Raw genomic sequence first — 14204 nt, 5'->3', positions numbered from 1 at the left:
CCCTGCTCTGACGGGTCTTCCCAATGCCCCTGCTCTGACCGTCTTTCCCAATGTCCCTGCTCTGACCGTCCTTCCCAATGTCCAACTCAGTGTTACCACATTACATGGGACGTGCAAATTCACCAGCATCATGCTCTCTCCCTCCGTGTAAAGAAATGTGCCTGCAACCAACCACAGCGCGGACAATTTGTACCTGGACAGCAGACTGCGTTCATCTGTTATCGCTCACTTTGTGACTGACAGACACCTATCCTATCAATAGACCACTAGAATATGTATATCAGGGCTTGACATTCAATTTGTTTTTGCCACATCTCCTTTGGACAAGTATAAACAAATGTTTTTTTTTCCTTATTCGAAAACTCAAGTCACTTGTCCCCCCCCCCAAAATTAAGGTCTGTAACACCATGGGCCCAAAAAAATGACAAATTGTGTTGTATGATGCCAGAAACCACCTCACAAAATAACCTTTATTAGGATCACTGTTATTGACAATGGAAGTCTGCTGGTTTCGGATCCCATATATTATCTGCCATCTCCTGCCGTTGAAGCCTTCAGCAAGGCATTTAACACCCACAGAGTAAAATACTGCGTAAGACGTGGTCTATCAACCCTCCATCTGGAGAGATACTGGGTGTGCAGGCTTTTGATCCAACCCTGCTCCAACACTGATCCAATCCTGCTCAAACACAACAGGTCCTATTGAACAGCTGTTTTTTTACAATGTGGGGGTGTTAGAGCAGGACTGGAGTAAACGCTTGCACACTCAGTATCTCTCCAGGAGGATGGTTGGCCTCCCTCCACACCCAGTATCTCTCCAGGAGGATGGTTAGCCATCCTGCAACAATGCAATTACAACCAAATAGTTTTTGTCTTCTATAAAAAAAAATATTCCCCCATTCAATGAACCGGGGATCAAATGACTAAAGTTGGGCGAGGTAGTGAACTAAGATATTTACCTATTTGTAAGGTAAAAAATATTCCATGTTCAGGGGAGATCTTGACCGTATAGGAGTTACTTATTAATTAGGCTTTGTCAGAATAACCATGGACAGTTTGGAATAGAGAAGAATCCAATTATGAGCGCTTGAGAGACTGTTTTACAACTGGGGTATGCAGCATTGGTTTCATCAACTGTACCTGGCCATTTACGGTTATTCACATGTCCCGGTGGAAAGTTATTTTAGGATATGACATTGACCTTAATACACACTAATAGTTAACTAGCGAGAATCAGCCAATTCCAAACACATTGTGTAGTTTGGCTATCTAGTTAGTCTGTTGTGTGTTCATTATTTTACCTGCTGCGTAATGTCTCTCTCCTCTGGCTATGGGCCACAGGCACACACAGGTGATGCACACAACATCACTTTCCCAGGATTTTCATTGCTGACCAAAGATGAGCTATAACCGGACAAATAACTCACTAACTAGCAATGAATTTCAACAAATGTGCTCTCTTTGAGCAACAAAAAAAAATGGCATGATTTGAAAAAGGCTTGTGCCTGTCAATGCAGGTCTACAATAATTATACTCTGAGATTGGGAGGACAGTGTGTAAGACATTACGTCTGGAGGACACTGATCCAATTCTGATTGGACTGGCCTAATTGTTTGATATAGTTTTGATATTTTTTTTTTTTACTTAAAACTATATTCATCTTGTCTATTTTTTTCTACTTCCCCCAGGCAATTGGACTAGCGAATGTTTAACTTTTAAATGAAAAGTAACCTAGTTAATATGAAGTGGAAAAGTAGCTGGCTGAAAATGAGTCTAACCGGCTGATGAGGTAACTGCCGGTGCTAATGGAAAACACTGTCAACGTGGTCCTGTTGAGTTAGGTCAACGTGCTCCTGTTGAGTTAGGTCAACGTGCTCCTGTTGAGTTAGGTCAACGTGCTCCTGTTGAGTTAGGTCAACGTGCTCCTGTTGAGTTAGGTCAACGTGCTCCTGTTGAGTTAGGTCAACGTGCTCCTGTTGAGTTAGGTCAACGTGCTCCTGTTGAGTTAGCGGTAGGTAGCCTAGCAGTTAAGAGCGATGGGTTTTTGGTTCGAATCCCCGAGCCGACTAAGTGAAAAATCTATATGTGCCCTTGAGCAAGGCACTTAACCCTAATTGTTCCTGTACGTGGCTCTGGATAGGACCGTAGGCTACATGCAGCGGTCTAAGGCACTGCATCTCAGTGCTAGAGGCGTCACTACAGACCCTGGTTCGATTCCAGGCTGTACCACAACCGGCCGGGTTTGGGAGTCCCATAGGGCGGTAGCGCAATTGGCCCAGTGTCGTTAGGGTGTCTCTTCTGCGGAGACTTTGATATTACCGAACGCAATCGATATGGTGAAAACAATTAGTGGATCCAGAGGAAAGAATTCTTATTGGTGAGTCTTTCGAAAGAGAACCACGCCCCCTTCCCTCGGGCTGTGCATGTTTCTAACGGAAAACAGCATCGGTAAGTGTCCCACTCGAGTGATGACTGCTCACCTCCAATGCTTGGACGAGCACTTTGGGACCTACTTCCCAATCCGTTTGACTGTGATCCTGGCTCAGTTGACATGCCATGAAGTGAAATCGAACAGCTGATGGAACTGCATTCACAGGTCACTACGGAGAAGCTTTGGTTTCTGACTCAAAGGGAATAAATACCCTGCTTTCTCCCTCTGAGCATTAATGCCGCTTTCAAAACAACTGGGAAGTCTCTGACTTAGGATATCTCCGACTTCCAACTTCAGTGTGTTCAAGACAACTAGAAACTTTTGGGGGGGGTGTGAACTAGCTCCGACTGGGGAAATAATCATTTTGAACGGTCATCCAACTCAGGAACTCTAGACTCTTTCTAGAGTTCCTGTTTTGAAGATTAATGACATCGTGATTTGACCTCGCATTTTTCCCGACTTTCCAGTTGTCTTAAAAGCAGCATAAATCCCATAGTACCCTTCTTCAGCTCATATCTGTGTGAAGCTGGATTCAGTGCTCTCGTCTGCATTAAAACCAAATATCCATCCAGGTTGGATTTGACAGCAGAGATGAGGTGTGCTCTATCGACCGCGCACCCTGACATGCGTCAAGCTCACCCATCTCATTAGTGGAGGTGAGATAAGATACATTGTGTCAGACTCATTTTCAATTGACTGTCACAGCCCCACATTAAAGGTATGTGATGGTGAGTTGAGAAGACAATCAGAAATATTGTTAGAATGTTTGACTGCCATAGCCCCACATTTAAAAAAAAAGGTAAACATTGGCTGTTAACTACGTTGCATTTTGAAACGTTACAGCCTCAATCTACACACGATACCCCATAATGACAAAGCAAAACCAGCTTTTTAGAAATTTTTGCAAATTTATTTTAAAAAATCAACTGAAATATCACATTTACATAAGTATTCAGACCCGTTACTCAGTACTTTGTTGAAGCACCTTTTGCAGCCTAGAGTCTTCTTGAGTATGACCCCAGCCACCCCAGTAATAGACTGTTCTCTCTACTACCGCATGGCAAGCGGTACCGGAGTGCCAAGTCTAGGACAAAAAAGGGCTATCTGCATTGTGTCCCGCCACCCACCACCCGCCAACCCCTCTTTTACGCTACTGCTACTCTCTGTTCATCATATATGCATAGTCACTTTAACCATATCTACATGTACATACTACCTCAATCAGCCTGACTAACCGGTGTCTGTATGTAGCCTCGCTACTTTTATAGCCTCGCAACTGTATATAGCCTGTCTTTTTACTGTTGTTTTATTTCTTTACCTACCTATTGTTCACCTAATACCTTTTTTGCACTATTGGTTAGAGCCTATAAGTAAGCATTTCACTAAGGTCTACACCTGTTCGGCGCACATGACAAATAAACTTTGATTTGATTTGAAGTTTGGCACACTTGTATTTGGGGAGTTTCTCCCATTCTTCTCTGAAGATCCTCTCAAGCTCTGTCAGGTTGGATGGGGAGTGTTGCTGCACAGGTATTTTCAGGTCTCTACAGAGGTGTTCGATCGGGTTTAAGTCCGGGCTCTGGCTGGGCCACTCAAGGACATTCAGAAACTGGTCCCGAAGCCACTCCTGCATTGTCTTGGCTGCGTGATTAGGGTCGTTGTCCTTTTGGAAGGTGAACCTTCGCCCCAGTCTGAGGTCCTGAGCGCTCTGGAGCAGGTTTTCATCAAGGATCTCGCTGTACTTTGCTCCGTTCATATTGCCATCAATCCTGACTAGTCTTGCAGTCTCTGCCACTGAAAAACCTCCCCACAGCATGATGCTGCCACCACCATGCTTCACCATAGGGATGGTGCCAGGTTTCCTCCAGACGTGACGCTTAGCATTCAGGCCAAATAATTCAATCTTGGTTTCAATCTTGGTTTCATCAGAACATAGAATCTTCTTGTTCATCGTCTGAGAGTCTTTAGGTGCCTTTTGGCAAACTCCCAGCTGGCTGTCATGTGCCTTTTACTGAGGAGTGGCTTCCGTCTGGCCACTCTACCATAAAGGCCTGATTGGTGGAGTGCTGCAGAGATGGTTGTCCTTCTGGAAGGTTCTCCCATCTCCACAGAGGAACTCTGGTGCTCTGTCAGTGACCATCGGGTTCTTGGTCACATCCCTGACCAAGGTCCTTCTCCCCTGATTGCTCAGTTTGGCCGGGCGGCAGCTCCAGGAAGAGTCTTGGTGGTTCCACACTTTTTTGGTACCTTTCCCCAGATCTGTGCCTCAACACAATCCTGTCTCAGAGCTCTACGGACAATTCCTTCGAAATCATGGCTTGGCTTTTGCTCTGACATGCACTGTCAACTGTGAGATCTTCTATAGACAGGTGTGTGCCTTTCCAAATCATGTCCAATCAATTGCATTAACCACAGGTGGACTCCAATCAAGTTGTAGAAACATCTCAAGGATGATCAATGTAAACAGGATGCACCTGAGCTCAATTTCGAGTCTCACAGCAAAGGGTCTGAATACTTACGTAAATAAGGTATTTCTGTTATCTTTCATGAATTTGCAAACTCTTGCTTTGTCATTATGGGGTATTGTGTGTAGATTGATGAGGGGGGAAATGAATGTATTGTAGAATAAGGCTGTAACATAACATGAGGAAAAGTGAAGGGGTCTGAATACTTTACATAATTTTTTTCACATGGTTGGGGTCGTGAGAATTTTCAGATATCAAAATGGGGTCGTGGGCCAAAAAAAGTATGGGAACCCCCTGAGTTGGATCAACATGGCCCTATTCAGTGCTGCTGAGCTCAGTTAGCTGCTGTTGCATGAAAGAGAAGATGGGCCCATATTCATAAAAAGTCTCAAAATACAAGTGCTGATCTGGGATCAGGTCCCATCTGTCCATGTCATCTTGTTTGTTGTGCTGATCTGGGATCAGGTCCCATCTGTCCAAGTCATCTTGTTTGTAGGCTGATCTGGGATCAGGTCCCATCAGTCCATGTCATCTTGTTTGTTGCTTAGTGCTGATCTGGGATCAGGTCCCATCGTCCATGTCATCTTGTTTGTTGCGCTGTAGTGTGATCTGGGATCAGGTCCCATCGTCCATGTCATCTTGTTTGTTGCGCTGTTAGTGCTGATCTGGGATCAGGTCCCATCAGTCCATGTCATCTTGTTTGTTTCTGTAGTGCTGATCTGGGATCGAGGTCCCATCTGTCCATGTCATCTTGTTTGTTGTGCTGTAGTGCTGATCTGGGATCAGGTCCCATCTGTCCATGTCATCTTGTTTGTTGTGCTGTAAAAGGTGAAGATTTTTGAATACGTGCTCATGCCAGGGGCTCACCTGGGATTGAACCAGTCTGTGTGTAAGAGCTCTGAACACACACACACACACACACACACACACACACACACACACACAGGCAGGCTGAATATTTAATGGTCATTAAACTGATCCCTGACAGAATTAGCTCTCTGTTTCAGGAGCACAGTTACACTGCTGTGCTCGCATAATCACGTTTTCTCCTCTTACGCTCTCTGGCTGTCTCTCACTTACACACGTAAGCACACATGGTCCTCCCCTGACATCAGCCCTGTCTCCATTGGCTAGTGGTGTTGAGTCCTGGTCGACTGGTGACATCATCTAGGAGGGATCTGAGAGTCTAAAGCCTTAGCTGCTGTCTATCCATTATCCATCCATCTTCTATCCATCCATCTTCTATCCATCTATCCATCCATCCATCATCCATCCATCTTCTATCCATCATCATCCATCCATCTTCTATCCATCTTCTATCATCCATCATCATCCATCTATCATCCATCTATCCATCCATCCATCTATCATCCATCTATCCATCCATCATCATCCATCCATCCATCATCCACCTATCATCCATCTATCCATCCATCCATCATCATCCATCCATCCATCCATCATCCACCTATCATCCATCCATCCATCATCCACCTATCATCCATCCATCATCCACCTATCATCCATCTATCCATAAATCCATCATCCACCCATCATCTATCCATAGATCCATCATCCATCTATCATCCACCCATCATATATCCACCCATCCACCATCCATCCATCTCCATCTATCATCAATCAATCTATCAATCATCCATCTATCTATCCATCTATCTTCCATCTACCCATTATCTATCTATATATCTATCTATCTATCGTCCATCCGTCATCTATCGTCCATCCGTCATCTATCGTCCATCTGTCATTTATCATCCATCATCTGTCATCCATCCATCACCTGTCATCCATCCATCCATCATCTGTCATCCATCCATCTATCTATCCATCCAATCTATCAAGACTCAGCACTCCTGCTGCTTAATTGAATTAAAACATAAGTTAGTTGATATCAAATAAAATAATTCAAATACAGTAAGACATTGTTAGTTTGGCAAAAAAAAAACTAAGCCAACATGTGGGTTAAATCTTTTGTCTAATGGAAAATAATTGAAAAAAAGGCAGATGACCAATGTAGCAAATTAGGCTAAAGTATCATTTGAGTGCAGGAGTGCAAGCAGGAGAGGCTAGCTAAGAGCATTTACCCACTGCTGCCCTTCCCCGTCCAAGCTGATACTTCCCCACGTCTGCCTTGCCCTACCCCGCCCTGCCTTGCCCTACCCCGCCCTGCCTTGCCCTACCCCGCCCTGCCGTCCCCCGCCCTGCCGTACCCCACCCTTCCCTACTCCACCCCTACACTACCCCGGTCTGCCGTACCCCATCCTTCCCTGCCCTAGCTGTGTGTTTGTAGAGTTTGGTAGAGTTTGTAAAACTGACAAGGCTACATTGTAGTTACCATTTAATAGAGAAGGATTTTGGGAAAGCCTTTCCATCAACCAGAAGACTGTTTTCATTAGCATCATCGCTAACGGCTACACAAAGCGGTCGACGCTCGCACCGCACACACACAGACGGGCATTCTCATTCTCCTCAGAAAGTTTCAGGAAATGCCCCTACCCCCCGCCCGCCTCAGAGAGAGGGACAGAGTGGCTAGCATCATTTACTCACTCTGGCCCCACCCTGCCTGTCTCTCTCTACTGTAATCTTTCACCTACACATTCTCTACCACTCTAGAATGAATTAAAGAGGAGATGGATGAGTCCTATTTCTTTCTCTCGCTGTCTCTCGCTGTCTCTCTCCTCTCCTGTTCCCTCTCAACCTCTCCCTAACCCTGACTGTTGTGACAGACTGCCTGGCCAGATGAGATGACATTCACCTCTATCTCCTATAAACCTGAACCCGTATCGTTTCCCTTTCCCTGCTTATCTTACACACTGGTGGTATTTTCCTCTCGTTTCAGGTTTCTGACAACACATTATATCTCATCAGTCTTTCTCCCATGAAAGACCCTTATTATCATCACAATATTTAACGCAGGCTTTTTTTTTATTCCATACAAATTTTATATTTTCATAAGATTTTCCATACTCTCTAATCCAATAAATAAAAATTTCTTTTTTAAACATTGTATTGTATCCAGAAATATTTCAAATGTAATTGTGTAAATCACCCACTCAAGTGCACCTTCTCCCCTCTCCTCTTTCTAGGCATGGTTTTGGTGTGTTTTGAGGGGGATATTGACGGTTACATCAACCTGGTGGCGTACCCGTACGTGGAGAGCGAGATCCTGGACCACGAGGACCTACCGGAGAGGGAGCAACCACGGAGGAAACACTCCCGACGCAGCCTCCACCGCTCCACCTCCGAGATCAAAGAGGAGAGGCTACCGCACGAGAGTGACAGCACTGAGAAGTGAGTAGGACCCAGTTGCTTGATTTGTTCATACGATAGACTGGAATAATGTAGGTTGGCTAACCTAAGTTGAATATGTTGTGATGCCTCTGGGTTTGTGTTTTGGTGGCCTGCGTTAGTTGTTAACCTGTGTTCCTGTGTGTTGTTCAGGAGCTACACACAGAAGGCAGAGACATGTACGACAGGCCTACTGAGACGTCGTGTAGGACAGGTCCTACTGAGACGCCGTGTAGGACAGGTCCCACATGAGACGCCGTGTAGGACAGGCCCTACCGAGACGCCGTGTAGGACAGGCCCTACCGAGACGCCGTGTAGGACAGGCCCTACCGAGACGCCGTGTAGGACAGGTCACAAACATTCTTCGTAAAAAAGAATGCATCTAGCTCATTGTTTGATCTAGCAGCAATAATGAGTGCTGCTCCATGCGAGTGCTGTAATCGCATCCATCACCTGTATCACTCGTCCATCCATGCGCGATTACGGCAAACTGGAGTCACCATACTGCTCCAATCATCTCAAGCATGCATAAGGGCCTCCAGAGGGTTGGTGGCGCGCTGTGTGGTTGTGTGAGTGTGTGTGTGTGTGCGTGTGCTGTGTGTGTGTGTTAGCGTGTGTGTGTGTGTCGTGGTGTCGTATGTGTTAGTGCTCGATGTGTCTGCTAATCGCTGATTCTCAATCACAATAGGTTCATCACCTCCATTCTATTGCTACTAATTGAATTACAACATAAAGTTTAGTTTGTATATATTAAATAAAATACACATTTTCTCATTTATATTTGCGATATTGTCGTTGATATTTGATATTACATCTTTATATAGTTTTGGACAAAGATAATAACTAAGGCCAGAGCATGTGCGAGGGGATATTAAGTTCTACCAAGCTTTTTGTGCCTACCATGGCAATATTAAGACAACAAAAAGGCAGAACAATTGAGTGAACGCAATTAGTATAGGGCTACAATGTTGTAAGCATCTTGGAGTTTGGACAGGAGTGCAAGACACGGAGAGGCTCTGATGCTTAGGAAGCATGTTACACACTGCCTTGCCCTTCCCCCGTCACACGCCTTGGGTGAACATAAAAATTAGCCCTGTTAGTCTGTTAGTCTTCCCTTTTAACAGGCTCCGTGCTCCACCGTTGCCAACTATTAGCACTCTTAGTCGTCTGTTTAGCCTGTCAACCAATTAGCCTGTTAGTTCTGTTAGTCTGTTTAGCTGTCACCCAATTAGGCTGTAGCCTGTTTGGCCTGTCAACCAATTAGCCTGTGTCTTGTTAGTCCTGTTCTAGCCCTGCAACCAATTAGCCTGTTACCTGTAGGCTGTCACCAATTTACCTGTTAGTTCGTATCTGGTAGCCCACTGTCACCAATAGCCTGTAGTCCGTTTTAGCCTGTCACCAATTAGCCGTTAGTCTGTAGTCGTTAGCCTGTCACCAAATTAGCCTGTCTAGTTCTGTTAGTCCCGTTAGCCTGTCACCAATAGCCTGTAGTCTGTTAGTCTGTTAGCTGTCACAAATTAGCATGTTAGCCGTGTACACCCAATTAGCCCCTGTAGTCTGTAGTCACCCTGTTAGCGCCCCTGGCCCCTGTCATCCGCCATATTACCCCTTTCAGTCCTGTTAAAGTACTTTAGCCTGTCACAATTAGCCTGTTAGCCGTAGCCCCTGTCGCCCCAATTTAGCCTGTTAGCCGTAGTCGTTACGCTGGCTGCTCCACCAATTTGACTGCTAGCCTGTTCATGCACTTTCACTCAAATGTAGCCTGTTAGCTGTTAGTCTGTTAGCCTGTCACCAATTAGCCTGTTAGCCTGTAGCCCGACTCGCCCCTGTCAGCCTGTTAGCTTCGATCCTCTGCGGGCCTGACTGTTGTTAGATTAAGACAGTCGCTTTGTGTTTGTTTGCCTGCCTAGTTTCTTTATCTCATAAGGACAAACTAATGGATCCCAATGTAACCTTAGCTTTCCTTATCACCCACCCCAAGTAGCCCATTTAATCTTGTTACACCTACTCTGTACGCCTAGGCTCTCCCTGGTTCCCACTACTGAAATATTGCTCTAGCTGTCTTATAAAGATATTTAAACGAAATTAAATGAGTTGGCCAATATACAAATCAAGTAATCTTAGACAAAGTGTCAATTGTGGATTGATTGAGGTCTTCCGTGTGACGTTCTCTCGAGCAGCAATCTTCCCTCGCTCCATTCCCATCTAGCTGGGTGTGCCTCTCACACCTCTTGTGTGTTGGAAGGACGTATGCAGTGGGTAGAGTCCGGGCCTGACTGCTTGTAAAAACCAACGCAACGAAAACAGGCCTGAAGTTAGACCAATTGACGAGTCAAGTTAAAACGCAGACATATTATTAACATAGAGATAATGTGACATGAACATTTTTGAGCAAGATAAGACATTAGATCAACCTTCACTCTTGCATTAGGGACATACCAACACAAAGAAGCAGAACACATACATCGATTTGTACATATGACGAGCAAATACGCCAAAAGCAAACCTGTACAGAATGCTATACAAAGGTCCAGTGGTGAGGAGAGAACATGACAATTGCTAGAACGGTCAGGTGGTCTAGTAGAGCAAGAAACATTGAGCACGAAGAGGCTATGAGGGTCAGATGAGGACGACAGAGAGATGAACAGACGGCGTCACGCTGAAGAGCTCCATGGGAGGAGAGAACATGACAGAATGCTATGAAGGTTTACGATGCTGAGGGCAGAGACATGACAAGAATCGCTAACTGAAGGCAGTGGTGAGGAGACGAACAAGAAACAACAACTCAGGGACGATGAAGGGCAGTAGGTTCTCGATTGACTGAGCGCCGAAGCTCTGTAATGATGAACAGACACTTTCTAACACACAAGGTTATGATCTTCTCCTCTCCACAGACGAAAATAGCGGACCTAGAAGAGAGACCGAGGAGAGAGAGAGAAGAGAGAGAGAGAAGCACAGAGAGAGAGAGAGCAGGACAGAGAGATGCCAGAGACGAGATGAACGGACGAGAAGAGAAGGAGAAGAAGAGGTGAATGAGGTAGGTAGGCATCAGCTATCATTTTACTCAACTCTGTGCTCCACCCCCTTGCTCCTGTTCCCTCCTCTCACTAGCATAGCAATACTTTCAAACTCCTGACATTCTCTTTACCACTCCTAACTGGAATCATGTTACACAAGAGCGAAGATTGCGTATGGAAGTCACTATTTTCTTTCTCTTCGCTGTCCTCTCGTGGGTCCCTCCTCCTCCTCTCCTGTTTTTCCCTCTCAACTCTCCTATACCCACTGACTGTTTTGTGCGTACGACCTGAATCCTGGCGATGCCAGATATTGACTTACATCACCTCATAACATCCTCCTATAAACCATCTGCAATTATTCCGTATCGTCCTTTCCCTTCTCCCCTGCTTACTCTTACACACCTGCGGTTGTTTATTTCCGGTCTCTAGTCGTTTTCATGGTCCTTCCCTTTCTCGAAAAACAACCTCATCACTTATTATACCTCCATCATCAGCTTTTCTCCATGACCCAACGTAACCCTGATCACTTCATCATCCCAACATATTTAACCTCGCATGTCCTACAGCTTTTCTCTTTTTATTCCATACCCCACATACTTCTCTAACCTTATTTTCATAAAGATTTCTCTCTATTATTCCTCTCTCCCTTCTAAAATACTCCAATAGGGGATAACCTACCATTATTTATCTTTTTAAACATTGTGTAATTGGTACCCTCCAGAAACTATTTTCATTAATGTCAAATCTCTGTGTCAAATCACCCACTCCCCAATTGTGCATACCACTTCTCCCCCTCTCCCCCGGTCTTCTCTACGAGCATTATCGCGTCTCTTTGGTGTTTGGCTTTTCGAAGGCGCGGGCAACTTCAGGCTGTTGTTACCGTTTTACCGACTCCTCCAACACTCTCTTGGTCTTGCTTCGAGCCCCGTATACCCTGCTACGCTGCGATATAGGCCTCGAGTTTACTCCTGGATCCCAGGGTACCCACAGTCTACCTTCCCACCACGTAACTCCACCAACTCACTCCCGGCAAGACGGAGGAGCCCACAGTACCAGCAGGAGACGACGCCACACATCACTCTCATCCCCCGCCTTCGCAACAGTTAACCGGTTCAGGCAATCACCATAATTCAACGCCAACTTTCGCGCTGGTCATCACCAACCCTACGTCTCCATCCCACCCACTTCTCAGTGCTCCGCTCACTCTCGTCACGAACTCTACAAAGACAGCGGAGAAAGGCCCTACCCCAGCAATACGAGAGTGACCAGCAACTGAAGAAGTGAGTAGGACCCAGTTGCTTTGATTTGTTCAATACGATAGACTGGAATAATGTAGGTTGGCTAACCTAAGTTATGAATATGTTGTGATGCCTCTGGGTTGTGTTTTCGGTGGCCTGCGTTAGTTGTTAACCTAGTGGTTCCTGTGTTGTTGTTCAGGAGCTACACACAGAAAGGCAGAGCAATGTACGACAGGCCTACCTGAGACGTCGTGTAGGACAGGTCCTCACTGAACGCCAGTTGTAGGACAGGTCCCACATGAGACCGCGTGTAGGACAGGCCCTACCGAGACGCCGTGTAGGACAGGCCTACCGAGACGCCGTGTAGGACAGGCCCTACCGAGACGCCGTGTAGGACAGGCCCTACCGAGACGCCGTGTAGAACAGGCCTACTGAGACGCCGTGTAGGACAGGCCCTACCGAAACGTCGTGTAGACAGGTCTACCGAGACGCCGTGTAGGACAGGCTCACATGAGACGCCGTGTAGGACAGGCCCTACCGAGACGCCGTGTAGGACAGGTCTACTGAGACGCCGTGTAGGACAGGCCCTACCGAGACGCCGTGTAGGACAGGCCCTACCAAAAGTCGTGTAGGACAGGCCCTACCGAGACGCCGTGTAGGACAGGCCCTACCAAAACGTCGTGTAGGACAGGCTCACCCGAGACGCCGTGAGGACAGGCCCTACCGAACGTCCGTGTAGGACAGGCCCTACCGAGACGCCGTGTAGGACAGGTCTACCGAGACGCGTGTAGGACAGGCCCTACCGAGACGCCGTGTAGGACAGGCCCTACCGAGACGCCGTGTAGGACAGGCCCTACCGAGCGCCGTGTAGGACAGCCCTACCGAAGAAATGAACATTAAATTATCTGGCAACATCTATGGTGGAATTCCTGCAGTCCAGCATGCCAATTGCACGCTCCCTCAAAACTTGAGACATCTGTGGCATTGTGTTGTGTGACAAAAATGCACATTTTAGTGGTCTTTTATTGTCCCCAGCACAAGGTGCACCTGTGTAATGATCATGCGTTTATCAGCTTCTTGATTACAGCCACAACTGTCAGGTGGATGGATTATCTTGCCAAAGGAAAAATGGTCGCTAACAGGGATGTAAACACATTCGTGCACAAAATTTGAGAGAAATTATCTTTTTGTTCGTGTGGAACATTTCCGGGATCTTTTATTTCAGCTCATGAAACACGGGTCCGACATTTACATGTTGAGTTTGTATTTTATGTTCAGTGTAGTTATCTATTTACTACTGTAAAATGGGGTCCAATGAAATGAGGACGTTGTAGGCCTTTAGGCTACTTCACCATATGAACCATCATTCAGAAAAAGTGAGCAATTTATTCTGAAATGATCATGGAAATTAAATAGGACAGATTCTATGTCTAACTATTTTAGCAACGATTACATCTTGTTTTATATTTTACCTGTATTGTTTCTGCATGAGGCCCCTGGAGCTCCAGATCCACACTGGCATGTTTGTGGTGCTGTAGTTAACCTGTCAGTTAACCTGTTAGTTAACCTGCGGCTCCAGAGCCACACTGACATGCTGTAGTTAACCAGTGGTCTCTCCTGTGTTAACCCTGTTTGTCCTGTGTGTTTTATTGTCCACAATCCGTCTCCAGGAGCTGAAAAGTCCTCGTCTAGAGCTCCAGATCTACAGTGATATTCCCTTCCAGATGCTGGATAATAACAGGCG

The 14204-nt window shown here is 46.0% G+C and overlaps 1 protein-coding gene across 1 annotated transcript in view; it reads left to right on the top strand.

Annotated features, from left to right (window-relative positions):
- Positions 1 to 14204, top strand: part of LOC112072563 (inositol hexakisphosphate kinase 1-like) — an 85782-nt gene that overhangs the window by 58454 nt on the left and 13124 nt on the right. Inside the window, exons 3-4 of the mRNA XM_070439842.1 lie at positions 8004 to 8208; positions 14124 to 14201. Coding sequence (XP_070295943.1) covers positions 8004 to 8208; positions 14124 to 14201 — 283 coding nt within the window. The remainder of the gene's footprint in view (positions 1 to 8003; positions 8209 to 14123; positions 14202 to 14204) is intronic.

The sequence above is a fragment of the Salvelinus sp. IW2-2015 genome, unplaced genomic scaffold (assembly GCF_002910315.2).
Source record: "Salvelinus sp. IW2-2015 unplaced genomic scaffold, ASM291031v2 Un_scaffold1961, whole genome shotgun sequence".
NCBI lineage: Eukaryota > Metazoa > Chordata > Actinopteri > Salmoniformes > Salmonidae > Salvelinus > Salvelinus sp. IW2-2015.
This window is presented reverse-complemented; position numbering and strand designations above follow the sequence as displayed.